This window comes from Muscardinus avellanarius, assembly GCF_963383645.1.
Source record: "Muscardinus avellanarius genome assembly, chromosome: 9".
Taxonomy (NCBI): Eukaryota; Metazoa; Chordata; class Mammalia; order Rodentia; family Gliridae; genus Muscardinus; species Muscardinus avellanarius.
Window position 1 is genome coordinate 103,245,795 of NC_137795.1, and position 15,359 is coordinate 103,261,153.

At 40.8% G+C, this 15,359-nt stretch overlaps 1 protein-coding gene across 1 annotated transcript in view; it reads left to right on the forward strand.

The window, feature by feature from the left end:
* LOC308266893 (uncharacterized protein) overlaps positions 1-15,359 on the forward strand; it is a gene marked incomplete at both ends in the record, with an annotated part of 60,380 nt that overhangs the window by 11,663 nt on the left and 33,358 nt on the right. The window contains 3 exons of the mRNA XM_080701273.1: positions 3,527-3,622; positions 3,723-3,840; positions 3,977-4,159. Of these exons, the coding sequence (XP_080557399.1) occupies positions 3,527-3,622; positions 3,723-3,840; positions 3,977-4,159 (397 nt within the window). The remainder of the gene's footprint in view (positions 1-3,526; positions 3,623-3,722; positions 3,841-3,976; positions 4,160-15,359) is intronic.

Genomic DNA, 15,359 nt, shown 5'->3' on the forward strand with positions numbered 1-15,359 from the left:
TTTTTTTTTTACCTGTTTGAGAATCTGAGTCTAAATAACTGGATTCAAATTATATTAAAAAATTATATAAAGAAAACCAGGCAACGAGCCGGGTGTGGTGGTGCACGCTTGTAATCCCCACGCTTGGGAGGCGGAGACAGGAGGATTACGCAGGTTCGAACCCAGTCTTGCTGGTTTAAGAAACCCTGTTTCCAAATTAAAAAAAAAAGTATATAATAGGTCTGGGAGTGTAACCGGGAGGTAAAAGGGTTTCCAGGAACCCCAGTAGCACACACACACACACACACACACACACACACACACACACACACAAAACCAGGCATCCAAATCCACATAAAATAGGGGTAGCAAAACCCTTGAGAAGAAAAACAAATTTTTCTATCAGAATGTTAAAACATTTTTTAAATTAAAAATTGCGATACTGAGAATTTAACCCAGAGGTTGTTTGCTTGTTTGTTTGTTTGTTTGTTTGTTTTTGCAGTACTGGGGATTGAACCCAGAGGCGTTTTTCCCTCTGAGCTACACTCCCAGCCTTATTTTTTATTCTTTTTTTTTTTAATTTATTTATTTTTATTGGTGCACTGTATTCATACATCATAGTAGGATACATACTTTTGTAGACATACATGCACACTTTTCCCAGGCAGCCCCCACCCAATCCCCACCCCATTCTCTCCCTATCCCTCCCTCCCATGCTTGGCTTAGTAGTTGACATCTAGTATTATGGCAATTTATCTAAAATTAAAAATGATAATCTCACATAACAGTTTCATTTGTCTGATACCAAGCTTTTGATGACTTAAAGATAACATTTCAATATTTCTTTTTGCTTTCTTTCTTACCAGAGAATATTTTTTTTTCTATTTTTTAAGTGAAACTATCATATATTTATATATTTATTTTTCAGAAAAAAATCTATCCTAATATGGAATATGGACTCTAGGTACCCAAAACGATCTTGAAAAAGAACAAAGCTAGAAGATATATATTTTCTGATTTCAAACCATATAAAGCTACAATAATTGAAACAGTGTAGTACTATTCTAAAGGCAGATATATAAACCATTGGAGTTAAATAAAAGCCTAGAGCTAAATTCTTCCCTATATTGTCAAGTTATTTTTGACAAGGTTTCCACGAACATTTGGTGGTGGAAATATTAATCTTTTAACTAAATATTGTTAAAAAATAATAATTACATGGAAAAGAATAAAATTGGACCCTTACCTAATCCCATATACAAATATTAACTCAAAATAGATAATAGACCTAAATATAAATCTTAAGACTATAAACTTTTAGGAGAAAATCTGGGTCATTAAACCTCACAACATTGAAATTGGCAGTGATTTCTTGGTTATGATTTCAAAGGCACAGGCAACAGAGGAGTATACAAACTCCCTAAAAAAAAAATTGTATATCCAAAGACAATGTAAACAGAGTTAACAGTTACTAATAGAATGGGATAAAATATTTCCAAATGCTATATCTGAAGGTGTATTAATATTCCAACTAGGAATCCTAGAAATTAACAACAATAAAGGCAAACAATACCCTTTACAGATAGGTAAAAGACTAACATAAATAATGAATCTCCACAGATAACCAATCTTAGTTGTTTGTTGGATGGAAAATCTTGTTTCTCTAGTTCTGGAGTGTGTTACCTATTTCTTCTTTGTAGTTAATCTCTTTGAGTATTTTCTCTAGTGCTGGTTTTGAAGACATAAATTCCTTCAGTTTCTGTTTGTCATGGAAGCTTCTTATTTCTCCATCTAATTTGATAGAAAGTTTTGCTGGGTAGGAAATTTTTGGCTGGAAGTTGTTTTCTTTCAGAGTTTGGAATATGTTACTCCAAGCCCTTCTGGCTCTCATAACTTGGTTTGGGAAGTCTGGAGTGATTCTAATTGGTTTGTCTCTGAATGTCACTTGGCCCTTTGCTTTTGTTGCCTTTAAGATTCTCTGCTTGGCTTCCACATTGGTCATTTTGACAATTATGTGGCGTGGGGATCCTCTTCTCCGATCCTGTCTAAAGGGAGTTCTATAAGTTTCCTGGACCTGTGTATCGACCTCTTGCTCTATGTCTGGAAAATTTTCTGCTATTACTTCCTTGAAGAGATTGTTGATCCCTTTGGTTTCACTTTCTTTTCCCTCCTCTATTCCAAATATTCTTAGGTTAGCTCTCTTAAAATGGGCCCATATTTCTTCAATATCAGATTCCTGCTGTCGGATATTTTTTTCTAGATTAGAAACTATGCGTTCATTTTTGGATTGCTCATCTTCTAAGAGTGAGATTCTGTTCTCCATGTGTTCTAATCGGTTGTTTGTGCTTTGAATTGAGGCCTTTACTTCATTAATTGCATCCTTTATCTCTTTTTGGCTCTCTCTGAGTTCTTTTCGAAGCACCTCTATTATTTCTACAGTTATTTTCCTGATTTGATCTTCTAGAAATCTCTGATTTTCAGTTTTATCGGGTTCTGATGTTGTGGGGTTGTGGGCATTTATTGCTCCAGAATTATTCCTCTTTCCCATGATTTCGGATGTTTGTGCCTTCTCTGGGTTCTTCCCTTGGGTCACTATGACTTCCCTTAAGGTGTTCTGGATCTCGAGTCAGTAGTATCTCGGACCCCACTACTCCTTTACTGGGTTTTATCACAGAGTCTCCGACCCAGAGAGTCGCTAGAGGCTGCTTTAGACTGTGGGGGGTGCCAGGTTGCAAGTTCTATGGTGTGATATCTCTGCCACCGCCCCTCCCCCACTGGGTCAAGTCCCAGGGAGTACAGCACTGGGATTTCTCCTCTGTGGCCCGCAATTTGACTCACTGTTCTTGAGTACGCAGATGTAGCTGTATTGGCCTCTCTGGATTCGGTGCTGCTGCTGCCGGTGGCAATATGGCGCCGCTGCTACGCCCTCGGCTGTGGGGCTGGTTTTTTCTTCTTGGTTTTGGTTTCCACTCTGAATCCCTGCAGCATGTGCTGAGCTCGGCCACTGGGAACTTTAGATGCTCTCTGCGCGGAGAAATCCCGCCTGGCTGTTCCGCAGTGGCTCACCTCGGCTTGCTGTAGCCGTCCCGTGAATTCGCCGGCAGTATGGCGCTGCTGCCGCCGCGTCTGCCGCGTCCTCGGCGATAGGCCGGTTATCTCCTCTGTGGCTCTGTTCTCAGTCCGCTTTCTCTCTGGAGCCTGGTGATTTTTTGTTTCACTGGTGATGGTGTTTTCTGGCTATGAAAGGCGCCGATTTTGTGGTAATGGAGGTTTGTTGTTAGCGGGGCTCTTAAGCCCCGCTTTTCTCGGTCGCCATCTTCCCGGAAGTCTTATTTTTTATTCTTTATTTTGAAACAGAGTCTCACCAAGTTGCAGAGAGCCTCACTAAGTAGCTGGGGCTGGCCACAAACCTGTGATCCTCCTCTCTCAGCTTTCCAAGTAATGTGATTACAAGCATATGCCACCATGCCCAGCTATACATAAACTTTTTAATGGGACAAGATAATTAGATCTGGGTGAGTGAATTCATTCTGTTTTGCCTGTCCAGACTTGAACACTCAGAGCTGTCTCTTTGTCCTTATCTTGTTCGTGGACCTGGTGACAGTCCTTCCTCATCATTCTTCTGATCAGACGGGGCAGCCAAGTGCACACTCCCATGTATTTCTTTCTCTCCAACCTCTCCCATGTAAATGTGTCTTATGACACAAACATTGTACTCTGGATGTTGGTGCATTTTCTTGCAGAACACAAAGGGATCACATTCATGAGCTGTGCAACCAAGTTGTTTTTCTCCCTGGTCTTTGGTGAAACTGAGTTTGCTCTGCTAGTGGTGATGGCCTTTAGCCATTATGTGGCAGTGTGGTGACTTCCTGTGGTACTCTGCTATCATGCACTCAGGTCTTTGCAGGAGGCTGGCCATCACATCCGGGGTATGTGGCTCCATGAACTCTCTCATGCAGACTGCCATCACATTTCAACTGCCCTTATGCACAAACAGGTACATTGATCATATATCCTGTGGGCTCCTAGCTATGGTCAGGCTGGCCTGTGTGAACACCTTTCCCAATGAGGTTGTCATCATGATTTCCAGCATCATCTTGCTGATGACAGCCTTCTTCCTGGTCCTCTCGTCCTACATCCAAATAATCTCCACTATCCTAAAGATTCAGTCGACAGTCAGGTGTGGTGGTGCATGCTTGTAACCCCAGCATTTGAGGCTGAAACAGGAGGATCACAGTTTGAGGGTAGCCTCAGCTACTTAGTGAGGCCTTTTGCAACTCAGTGAGACCCTGTTTCCAAATAAAGAATAAAAATAGGGCTGGAGGTGTAGCTTGGAGGTAGAATGTCCCTGGGTTTCATCTCTAATACCGAAAAAAAAAAAAATCCAGTCGACAGAGGGAAGGAGGAAAGCCTTCCTTACTGTGCCTTTCATCTCATCGTTGTGGCCCTGTGTTATGGTACCACCATTTTCACCTACATCTAGCCCTGCTTCCACCCTTTTGTTTTTCAGGAGAAATTAATTTCTCTCTTTTATTCTATTTTGATGCCCATGCTGAACCCCATGATTTACAGCCTACAGATTAAGGAGGCTAAAGCAGCCTGGCAGAAACTATTAAGACAATTATCTGGGTTAAAATCAAAACTGGCAAATCGCTGATTAGGGAGCATGATGGAGAAAAGAGCTTTGTGTCTGCGCTCTCAACCCAACTAGAATCACAGGCATCAGCCACGTTGCTTGGCAACTAGGAAGGAGATGATGTAGTATGTGCTCTGGATTTTATGTGGGAGGGGAGTAGTTGTGTTGGGTGTGGCATGTGGGAGTATTTTGATGTCACAGCAGCGTGTTCAGTGGAGTAGGCACTGCTGTCATAGAACTTCCCACACTTACTCTAATCTTCATGCTAATGGCTTAAAGAACAAACAGTCCCTGACTTATGATGATTCAATTAAAAAAATTTCAACTTCATGATGTTCAAAAGCAATACTTCCAGTTTTGTACTTCCAGTTCTGAAATTTGATGCCTTTTGGGGATACAAACGCCTGCTTCTGTGATGCGCTGTGAGGATGCTAGGCTCTGGCTGCAAGCTGCAGCTCCCATCTCCTGGGTACAGCACCAGTACTGCATATATCATTGCTAAGTTGTTATGTTTAGCAGGTTAGGTGTTTTTGACATGATATTTCTGACTTAGGCTATGATTATTGGGATGTAACCGCTGTGTGTGGTGTATTTAGTCACATCCCCAAATTCTATGATACATTATCCTAAAGAAATAGAGTGGAATAATTTTACCCAAATTTCACATTTTTTGTAGATACTACTGTGATACAGTCTCTGAGTGATGAGATTGAGGAAACAGCTCTTGTTACACTCTGATAAAATCTGACCATGGCTTGATGGTGGTACACAATGGCATTATCAGCTAAAGAAATGTGAAGATTCACTGAGATTTGTGAAGAAACAAATTCAAGGAATAAAACCATGTTGATAAGAGAACATCACTTTGTGTATTCTCAGACCTCTTGAATCAAAATGTTATTAAAAATCAATAAAACTAGTGTTTTTGAGTTGAAATTTTTCAGTTAACTATAGTAACAGGTCCTCTCAGTTGATGTTCTGATATAGTTTCTAAAATCCTTGCTTGCAACTTTCTTTTTTACTATATGCTGTTATCATGTTGGTGTTTTCAATCAGATTTTAGTTTCTACTTCTCTTTTGTCTCTCTTTTCCTGTCCCTGTTTTGGAAGGATACAGCAGGTGGGAATATACCATTGCTGTTATTTTTAAATATTTTTTCAAGAAAAGAAAAAATACTTTAAAACATTTTTATTGGTGAATTGTAGTCATATCTCTTAATAGAATACAAGATGGTAGAGGCATATATGCACACATCACTCAATTAGCTTTTACCCAACTCTCCCCATTCCTTGCCCCTCCCTCCTTCGCATGTTTGGCTTAGTGATTGATCTATTTTGGAGAAGCTTTCATGAGCAGCTGAGAAAAATGTGAACTGTGCTGTAGTTGGGTGGAATATTTTATAAGTGCCTAGTAGGTCCATTTGGTTGATGGTGTTCTTTAGGTCTGAGGCATCTTTACTGATCTTTTGTCTAGAATATTAGTCTAGTGGGGTGAGAGGGGTGTTGAAGTCTTCCAGTATTATTGTATTGGGATTTGTGTGTGATCTTCTTTGCTTAGTTTGCTTGAAGAAACTTATTGTTTCTCTGGTTCTGGTTTGTATTATTAATTTCTTTTTTGCAGTTAATCTCTTTGAGTATTTTCTCTAATGCTGGTTTGAAAGACATAAATTCTTTCAGCTTCTGTTTTTCAGATTTTTATTTTCCTGACTAATTTGAGGGATGGTTTTGCTAAATAGGAAATTTTGGCTGCAAGCTATTTTCTTTCAGACTTTGGAATATGTTACACCAGGCCCTTCTGGCTTTCATGACTTGTTTTGGGAAGTCTGGAGTGATTATAATTGGTTTGCCTCTGGATGTCACTTGGTTTTTACTTTTGTTGCCTTTAAGATTCTCTCCTTGGCTGCTACATTGGTCAGTTTGACTATTATGTGGTATGGTGAACCTTTTCTCTGATCTTGTCTAAAGAAGGTTCTATAAGTTTTCTGTACCTGTGTATCGAGTCGTTTTTCTATGTTTGGAAAACTTTCTGATATTACTTCTTTGAAAAGATCGTTGATCTCTTTGGTTTCACCTTCTATTCTCTCTAAGGTTAGATCTTTTAAGATGGGCTTGTATCTCTTCAAAGTCCACTTTATGGTACTTAATTGTTTTTTCTAAATTATATACAATGCATTCATTTTTGGAGCAATATTATATTCTACATGTGTTCCAATCTATTGTTTATAGTTTGTATCAATGCCTTCACTTCACTGATTGCATCCTTTATTATTTTTTCAGTCTCTTGATAAATTCTTTTTGTAAATCCTGGATTATTTCTAATTATGGTGATCCTGCAATTCTATGTTGTCAGATTCTGTTACTGTGGGGTTGTGGGAGATTATTGCTTCACTGTTATTCCTCTTTCTCATGATTTCAGAAGTTTGTATCTGTTGCTTTTGCTAGATTTCTTTCAGTCTGTAGGTGTCAGCTGGTCTATAATAGGGCAAGTTGTTTTGCATTAAATGGTGAAGGTTGAATGGGGAGGAAAGTGAAGTTGTAAATGATAGAATAGGGTAAAGCCATAGACAAGATCAAATAGAATTAGAGTATGAGTTTGGTAAGTTAGTATATAGTAGAGTTTAGAGATAGTGAATATATAGTAGGATTCTAGTAACCAATGTAGAGTATTTAGTTTAGTGATATGAAGAGAATTTAATACAAGACAAAGAAAAGAAAAAAAAGGAATGGAGAGAAGACAGTAGGTGTGTACAAGGGAAGAAGCTTTTGAAAGGAGTGTGGAAGAAAGCAAACAAACAAGCATGCACACACACACACTCCAAAATAAAACAAAAGAAAAAAAAACAAAACAACAACAAAATAAAGCAATGCAACAAATATATGAATACTCAGCAGACTCTGCAGTTTTTCTCTTTGCAAATGCTGAGTGCATCTGGGACCTTTCCTGCTGCAAGCTTGGTTCTCTGTTTCTCACTCAGTCTATGCAAGTGGCTGTTATCAATGTGGATGGACCTAGTATTAAGCATAGGGTTCCCTCCACAGTTTCCACCAATGTGGAGCCTAAGTCTCTTCCTGCCTGCATAGGCAAAGGGTGCCTCTGAGACCAAACCCAGTGTATATATAAGAGTATGTTCTCTACAACTTGGGCTTGGTTGGTCTGACTTCTTCCCATTAATTATGATTAGGTGGTTTGTGGTGATCTCAAAGATCGTACTAGTTGGGTCTAATGTTAAGTGTAGGTCTTCCTCCAAATTTTTTAATGATGTGGACCTTGAATCTTCCCAGCCTTTGCCATGTCTAATAGCAGACTCCATCCCCACCTTCATTGGGTTGAACCACAAAGTCTCAGGCCCAGTAGGTTTATCGTGGCTGCGTGAATCTCCATGGCTGCACTGGGCATTCTCCCTCAAGGACAGCGGGTTCATTTACAATGTTGTTGAGCACTGCTCTAGATCACTGGAGGGCATGGTGATCTCAGTTGCCCCTGCTGCAAGTCATAGCCAGTGTTTGTGCAGGAGGAACTGGTGACTTACAATTCCAATGAGCTGCAGTTGCTTAGTTTATTTCAAGTTGTTGGTTATTTTCCTGTGAGTCTCTGGCAGTCTGGCGTGGTGAGGCAAGATGGCACCGCCAACAGATCACAGCCATTGGAGGCAGGCCTTTTCTGCTCTCTGATTGTCCTTCTAGATTTTTTTTTTTTTGCAGTAGTGGTGATGGAACCCTAAGGCATTCTTCTACCTCCACCCCTTCTAGTTATACCCTCATCCCTGTATTTTTATTCTTTATTTTGAAACAGAGTCTCATTTAGTTGCAAAGGCCTCATTAAGTAGCTGAGGCTGCCTGTGAGTCCTCCTGTCTCAAGAGATATGCATAGGTATGCATATATGCATTGATAAATATGCATTGAAAAATGGAAATAAACCTCACTCTCTCACCCTGCACATGAGTCAATTCAAGATAAATCTAAAACTTGGAAATTATACCAGAGACCTTGAAGCTCCTTGAAGAGGGAATAGGTCCAACACTACAAAAACTTTTTCAACAAGACCCCAAAGGTGCCAAGAAACTAAAAGGCAGATCAATATGTGGGATGTGGGATTGCTTAAAACCAAAAGTTTCTGTACAGAAAACAAAACAAAACAAAACAAAAAACCTCTCAAGAAACCTCAATAGAGAGCCAACAGAATGGCAGAACATTTTTGCCAACTATTCCTCTAATAGAGGATTGATATCTAGAATATACAGGGAACTCAAGAAACTCTGCACTAAGAAAACAAATAACCTAATAAAAAATGGGCAAGTGAACTAAATAGACACTTCACAAAAGAAGAAATTAAAGTGGTCAATAAATGCATGAAAAATGTTCTACATAATTAGCAATGAGAGAGATGCAAATCAAAACTTCCCTGAGACTTCACCTAACTCCAATTTAGAATGGCAATCATTCAAAAGACAAACAACAAATGCTGGTGAAGATGTGGAGAAGTGGTTACTCTAATACATTTCTGGTGAGACTGCAAATAAGTGCAACCACTTTGGAAAACAGTATGGAGGATCCTTAGAAAAATGGAAACAAACTTACATGAGTCTCACTATTTTTTCAGGTTGTGTTCAAACCTCTGATTCTCCTTTCTCAGGTTCTAGAGTATTGAAATTACAAGTGTGTGCTGCCATGTCCAGCTGAGTTACCTCTCTTAATGCTGTGGCCTTGGAACTGTTGTGCTTCATTGTATTCCTGGAAATTTAAAGTTTTGGGAAACAAGTTTGTATTCCATGGCTTCATGGACATTTTTTTGGTACTGGAGATGAACACCCGAGATGTTCTACCTATGAGCTATGCTCACAGCCCTATTTACTTTTTTTTAAATGGGGTCTTGCTAAGTTGCTGAGGGCCTTGTTAAGTTGCTGAGGCTAGCTGCAAACCTGTGATCATTCTGTCACAGCCTCTCGAGTTCTGGGAGGTGTGTGTAACCACATCCAACTATCATGACTTACTTTTAAGGGTTATTATCTGGGTCCAGGGTAAACTAAAGTGTAGGGACATTTGGCACCAGTACCAAGGCTATATATTTCTGAGGGCTCTGCCCAGTGTCTTGTGTGTTAGAAATGTTTCCATACTCACTAGTGAGAGTATCAATTATTCTGGTCCCTGTCTTAGTTTTAAAGGTTGCTCTGGTCATTCTTTTGTGATGGTTCTTTCCTTGGCCTTGATAGGTTGCTCATATTCATGCAATGATCAGAAGCCTGCAAAAGATTTAAAAATATTCATCAAACATTTTTATTGTTAGCAAGAATTAATGCCATCCTAGCTATGCCACAAGGCTGGAAGCTAAGTTCACAAATGACTTCTGGTTTTGGTTTATTTAATACAACAACAATGCCTAATTATTTCATGAATTATGACTTATATGTAGGTTATTTGGGATTGTTTATATAGAAAATCATACAATTTTAAAATGATGTGACAGTACTGTCTTCTATTTGAATGGCATATTTGTTATTTTTTCTCAACTTTTTGCACTGGCTATAATTATCAAAATAATGTTGAATAGAAATTAGTAAAACAAACACCATTATTTGATTTCTGAGCTTACAGGAAGTACTTCTGAAATAACTTCAGCAAAGTGGATGCTTATTCTATACACGTTTTATTGTATTACTAATATTTCTTTAAAATAATTTATTTAAAATTTAATACAATTTTCTATATCTATTATTATGATAGGCTTTTTCCTTTTTAATAATGTGGTAAATAACATCCATTATTTCCTAGTATTGGACCAACATTTTAGTCTTAAAGTAAATCAAGTTTGTAATGAAACAGTAAATGTTTCTAGACATGGAACTTTATGTAGTTTTCAATTATTTTATTTTAAAGTTTTCCATCTATTTTCTGGAGTCAGAACCAAACTGTAATATTTGTCTCTTACTTTCCCAGCTAATTTTTTTTTGTATCATGGCCATGATAACATTATACAATGAATTAAGACATAATCTTCCTTTTTTATTTTCCTTTGGAATGTTTTGTGCATATTTCAACATATCTGTTCTTTTAATATTTTTTATACCTCTACACTAGACCGGGATAGCTCTTTTCTTATTCTTTCAACATATAGACAGAACTTAAAAAAAATGGGAGTTGAAAGTTGCAGAGGGCCTCTCCATCACTAAGTAGCTGAGGCTGGCCATGAACCTGTAATTCTCCTGTCTCCACCTCCCACATACTGGGATTACAAGCATGTGCCACCACACTGGGCCCAGAATAATTTTAAAATGTTCTTTCAGTCATTTTATAGTATCAAAAACTTCTTCTTAAAGAAAAAAATTGTCTTGTTTCTTTTGCCTGTCTCATTAGATGCTGTTCTTCAGTGAGGGTGCTCTGCCTTCTTTGTATTTCTTTCTTACACTATTTAATTAATGAACAAAGTTTGATATATCCAGAAAGTGTGCAATATGATGCTTTGATATGTGGATTCTTTGTGCAATAACTGCCAAGATCAAATTAAGATCATCACCATCTATGTTGTATATTTGACATCTAGAACTTTTTAACTGAAAGTTTGAATTGTTGGACCAAATCTCCTCTGTGCTCTTACTCCGGCCCCATCTTCTCCTGTGGCACAGGACACCTTTTCCTTGGGTTGATGGTTTCCTGTGCTGCACAGAAACATTTTAGCTTGATGTTTTTATACTGCTTATTTTTACTTTTGTTGCCTGTATTTTGGTTTAATTTCCCTTTTGGATTCTTTGTTGTTCTTGGGTCAAATGATACTAAAATATTTTCTAGCAAAACTTATAATCTGTTGCTCAGACTTGTCCAAAAAAGGGAACGAAAGAAATAAATAAGATGAAAAAGAGGTATAATAAAAGTTCTCTCTAGCCGGGCGTGGTGGCACACGCTTGTAATCCCAGCATTCTGGAGGCTGAGACAGGAGGATCATGGTTCTTGGACAGCCTCAGCTGCTTAGTGAGGCCTTTTGCAACTTAGTGAGACCCGGTTTCAAAATAAAGAATAAAAAATAGGCCAGGGAGTGTAGCTCAGAGGTCAAATGCCCCTGGGTTTCATCCCCAGACTTGAAAAAAAAAAAGTTCTCTATGTATATGTAGGGAGATATTAATAAAAGATACAGGAAAATATAGATAAAATATATAGGAAGATATTAATAAAATTAGGTCTCTAAATTTGAATGTGAAATGAGATAAATTTCTAGAAAAAAAATAAACTTACCAAAATAGACACAGGAAAAAAATAGTAGGCTCTTATATACTAGAAAATTTGAATTTATGAGTAAAAATTTTGCACCAAAGAACATTTCAGGCCAGATAACTTCACCAATGACTTCACATCAATATGTAAGAAAAGAAGCCTATCATACAAAAGGCCATTTTATATATATATATATATATATATATATATATGTATATATATAGGCAATATATAAAAGCCAATTATATTTTGATGTACTTTAAAAGATATTATTTAAAACACATTTCAAAGTTTCACAAATGGGAACAAATCTAGAGAGAGAACTATAGCACCTCCACAAGGAAAACTGAGAAATATTGATGGATATTACATAAGTGGTAGATATGTCTTTTATGTGTATAGGAAGACTTAATATCATAGAAATTTCACTTTGATACCAATTGATTTTTAACTCAATAGATTTCAAATTAAAAGCTCAGCAAGTATTTTTTGATAAATTTTGAACTTTAAAATTAGTTTGAAAATTTATATGGCCATGAATAACTTAAAAATGTAGAATCTAGGCCGGCATCGGAGCCTGCCGTGAGGCAAGGCCGGTACTGGGGCCTCCGAGGCCAGGATAAGAGCCTGCCAAGGGGTTAGGCCAGTGCTGGGGCCAGTGAGGCCGGCATCGGAGCCTGCCTTGAGGCAAGGCCGGTACTGGGGCCTCGAGGCCAGGATAAGAGCCTGCTGAGGGGTTAGGCCGGTGCTGGGGCCAGCGAGGCCGGCATCGGAGCCTGCCTTGAGGCATGACCAGTGCTGGGGCCTCCGAGGCCGGGATCGGAGCCTGCCGAGGGGTTAGGCTGGTGCTGGGGCCAGCGAGGCCGGCATCGGAGCCTGCCTTGAGGCAAGGCCAGTACTGGGGCCTCGAGGCCAGGATAAGAGCCTTCCGAGGGGTTAGGCCGGTGCTGGGGCCAGCGAGGCCGGCAGCGGAGCCTGCCGTGAGGTATGACCAGTGCTGGGGCCTCCGAGGCCGGGATCGGAGCCTGCCGAGGGGTTAGGCCGGTGCTGGGGCCAGCGAGGCCGGCATCGGAGCCTGCCGTGAGGCAAGGCCGGTACTGGGGCCTCCGAGGCCAGGATAAGAGCCTGCCGAGGGGTTAGGCCGGTGCTGGGGCCAGCGAGGCCGGCATCGGAGCCTGCCTTGAGGCATGACCTGTGCTGGGGCCTCCGAGGCCGGGATCGGACCCTGCCAAGGGGTTAGACCAGTGCTGGGGCCAGCGAGGCCGGCATCAGAGCCTGCCGTGAGGCAAGGCCGGTACTGGGGCCTCCGAGGCCAGGATAAGAGCCTGCCGAGGGGTTAGGCCAGTGCTGGGGCCAGTGAGGCCGTCATCGGAGCCTGCCTTGAGGCAAGGCCGGTACTGGGGCCTCTAGGCCAGGACAAGAGCCTGCCGAGGGGTTAGGCCAGTGCTGGGGCCAGCGAGGCCAGCAGCGGAGCCTGCCGTGAGGCAAGGCCGGTACTGGGGCCTCTGAGGCCAGGATAAGAGCTTGCCGAGGGTTTAGGCCGGTGCTGGGGCCAACGAGGCCGGCAGCGGAGCCTGCCTTGAGGCATGACCAGTGCTGGGGCCTCCGAGGCCAGGATAAGAGCCTGCCAAGGGGTTAGGCCGGTGCTGGGGCCAGCGAGGCCGGCATCGGAGCCTGCCGTGAGGCAAGGCCGGTACTGGGGCCTCCGAGGCCAGGATAAGAGCCTGCCAAGGGGTTAGGCCGGTGCTGGGGCCAGCGAGGCCGGCATCGGAGCCTGCCTTGAGGCAAGGCCAGTACTGGGGCCTCTGAGGCCAGGATAAGAGCCTGTCAAGGTGTTAGGCCGGTGCTGGGGCCAGTGAGGCCGGCATCGGAGCCTGCCGTGAGGCATTACCAGTATTGGGGCCTCCGAGGCCGGGATTGGAATCCTGCCAAGGGGTTAGACCGGTGCAGGGGCCAATGGCCAGCATCGGAGCCTGGCGTGAGGCAAGTTCACTCCTGCGGCCTCCAAGGTCGGGACCAAAGCCAGCTTAGGGGTTTGACCGGTTTGGGACCAGCGAGACCAGAACTGGGTCCTCCCATGAGGCAAGGCCGCTGCTTGAGCCAGCGAGGTCTGGATCAGTCCACTGAGTAGCCAGGCCACTACTGGGACCATCAAGAGTGGGATTGGTACTTGCAACGCAGCATGCACAGAGAAATATCTCAGAAAATATAAATCAGACGCTTCTCTTAATCAGCAATAACTAGGAGGAAAAGGGCAACAGGAAGAGGTTGAGCTATAGAAAGGGCCCTATAGTGAAGCAACTAATGTGACCAATCAGAGGGTATGTAATACTGGAGGACGGAGCCTCTTTAAAACGCAGGAGGTACATAAACAAATGTATCAAAGTAAATCACCAAAGAAGTGTGGGATGGAGGGAGGGGGAGGGAATGGGACGGGGGCTGGAGGAGGGCTAATTGGATGATGTGTGCTTGTATATCCTCTCAAGTCTTGTACTCCAATGTGATTGATATATGACTACAATGCACCAATTTAAAAAAATAAATTAATTAAAAATAAATAAATAAATAAATAAAGTAAAAAAAAAAGTGAAAAAAATGTAGAATCTAGCTGGAGAACTTACAATATACAAAGCATAATTTATTATGAGCAATTTATTAAGACAATGTAGTTTTGGATTAAAATAAAGAAATCAAACTAATGGACCAGAAAAAAGTATCTTGGAATAAACCCTACACATGCATATTGAAACAATGATCTGTCAGAAAGGTGAGATCAATTAATTTATTAATTTATTAATAAATAATTAAATTAATTGAGCACATCTTAAATTAACAAATTTAATTTAAAAAGTGAATCAGGCCACTCTCTTACACCATGCACATTGATAAGCTTCAGTTATATTGTTGATATAATTGTGCAAAATAAAACTCCAAACCTAACTCCAGCCTAACCCCTCAGCTGGCTCTGATCCCGGATTCGGAGGCCCCAGTAGCGGCCTTGCCTCACGGCAGGCTCCGATGCCGGCCATTGGCCCCGGCACCGGCCTAACCCCTCCAAAAAGTTAATATTGAAGATTAATTTTATGATGTTAGATGGATGAAGCTTTCTTTGTTAGGACTCACAAGGTTGTAACTATCTAAAAAAACATATATATGAGGAAATATATGTTTTTACTATAGCTATGTATCTATATTAAACTTTAAGAGCTTCATTTTATTTATTTATTTTTTATTTATTTATTTTTTGTTTTTTTTATTTTTTTATTGGAGTACAAGACTTGAGAGGATATACAAGCACACATCATCCAATTAGCCCTCATCAAGCCCCCATCTCATTCCCTCCCCCTCCCTCGATCCCATGCTTGTTTGGTGATTAACTTTGATACATATGTTTATGTACCTCCTGCATTTTAAAGAGGCCCCATCCTCCCCTATTCCATACCTTCTGATTGGTCACCTTAGTTGCTTCACTATAGGGCACTTTCTACAGCTCTACCTCTTCCTGTTGCCCCTTTCCACCTAGTTTTTGCTGATTAGGGGA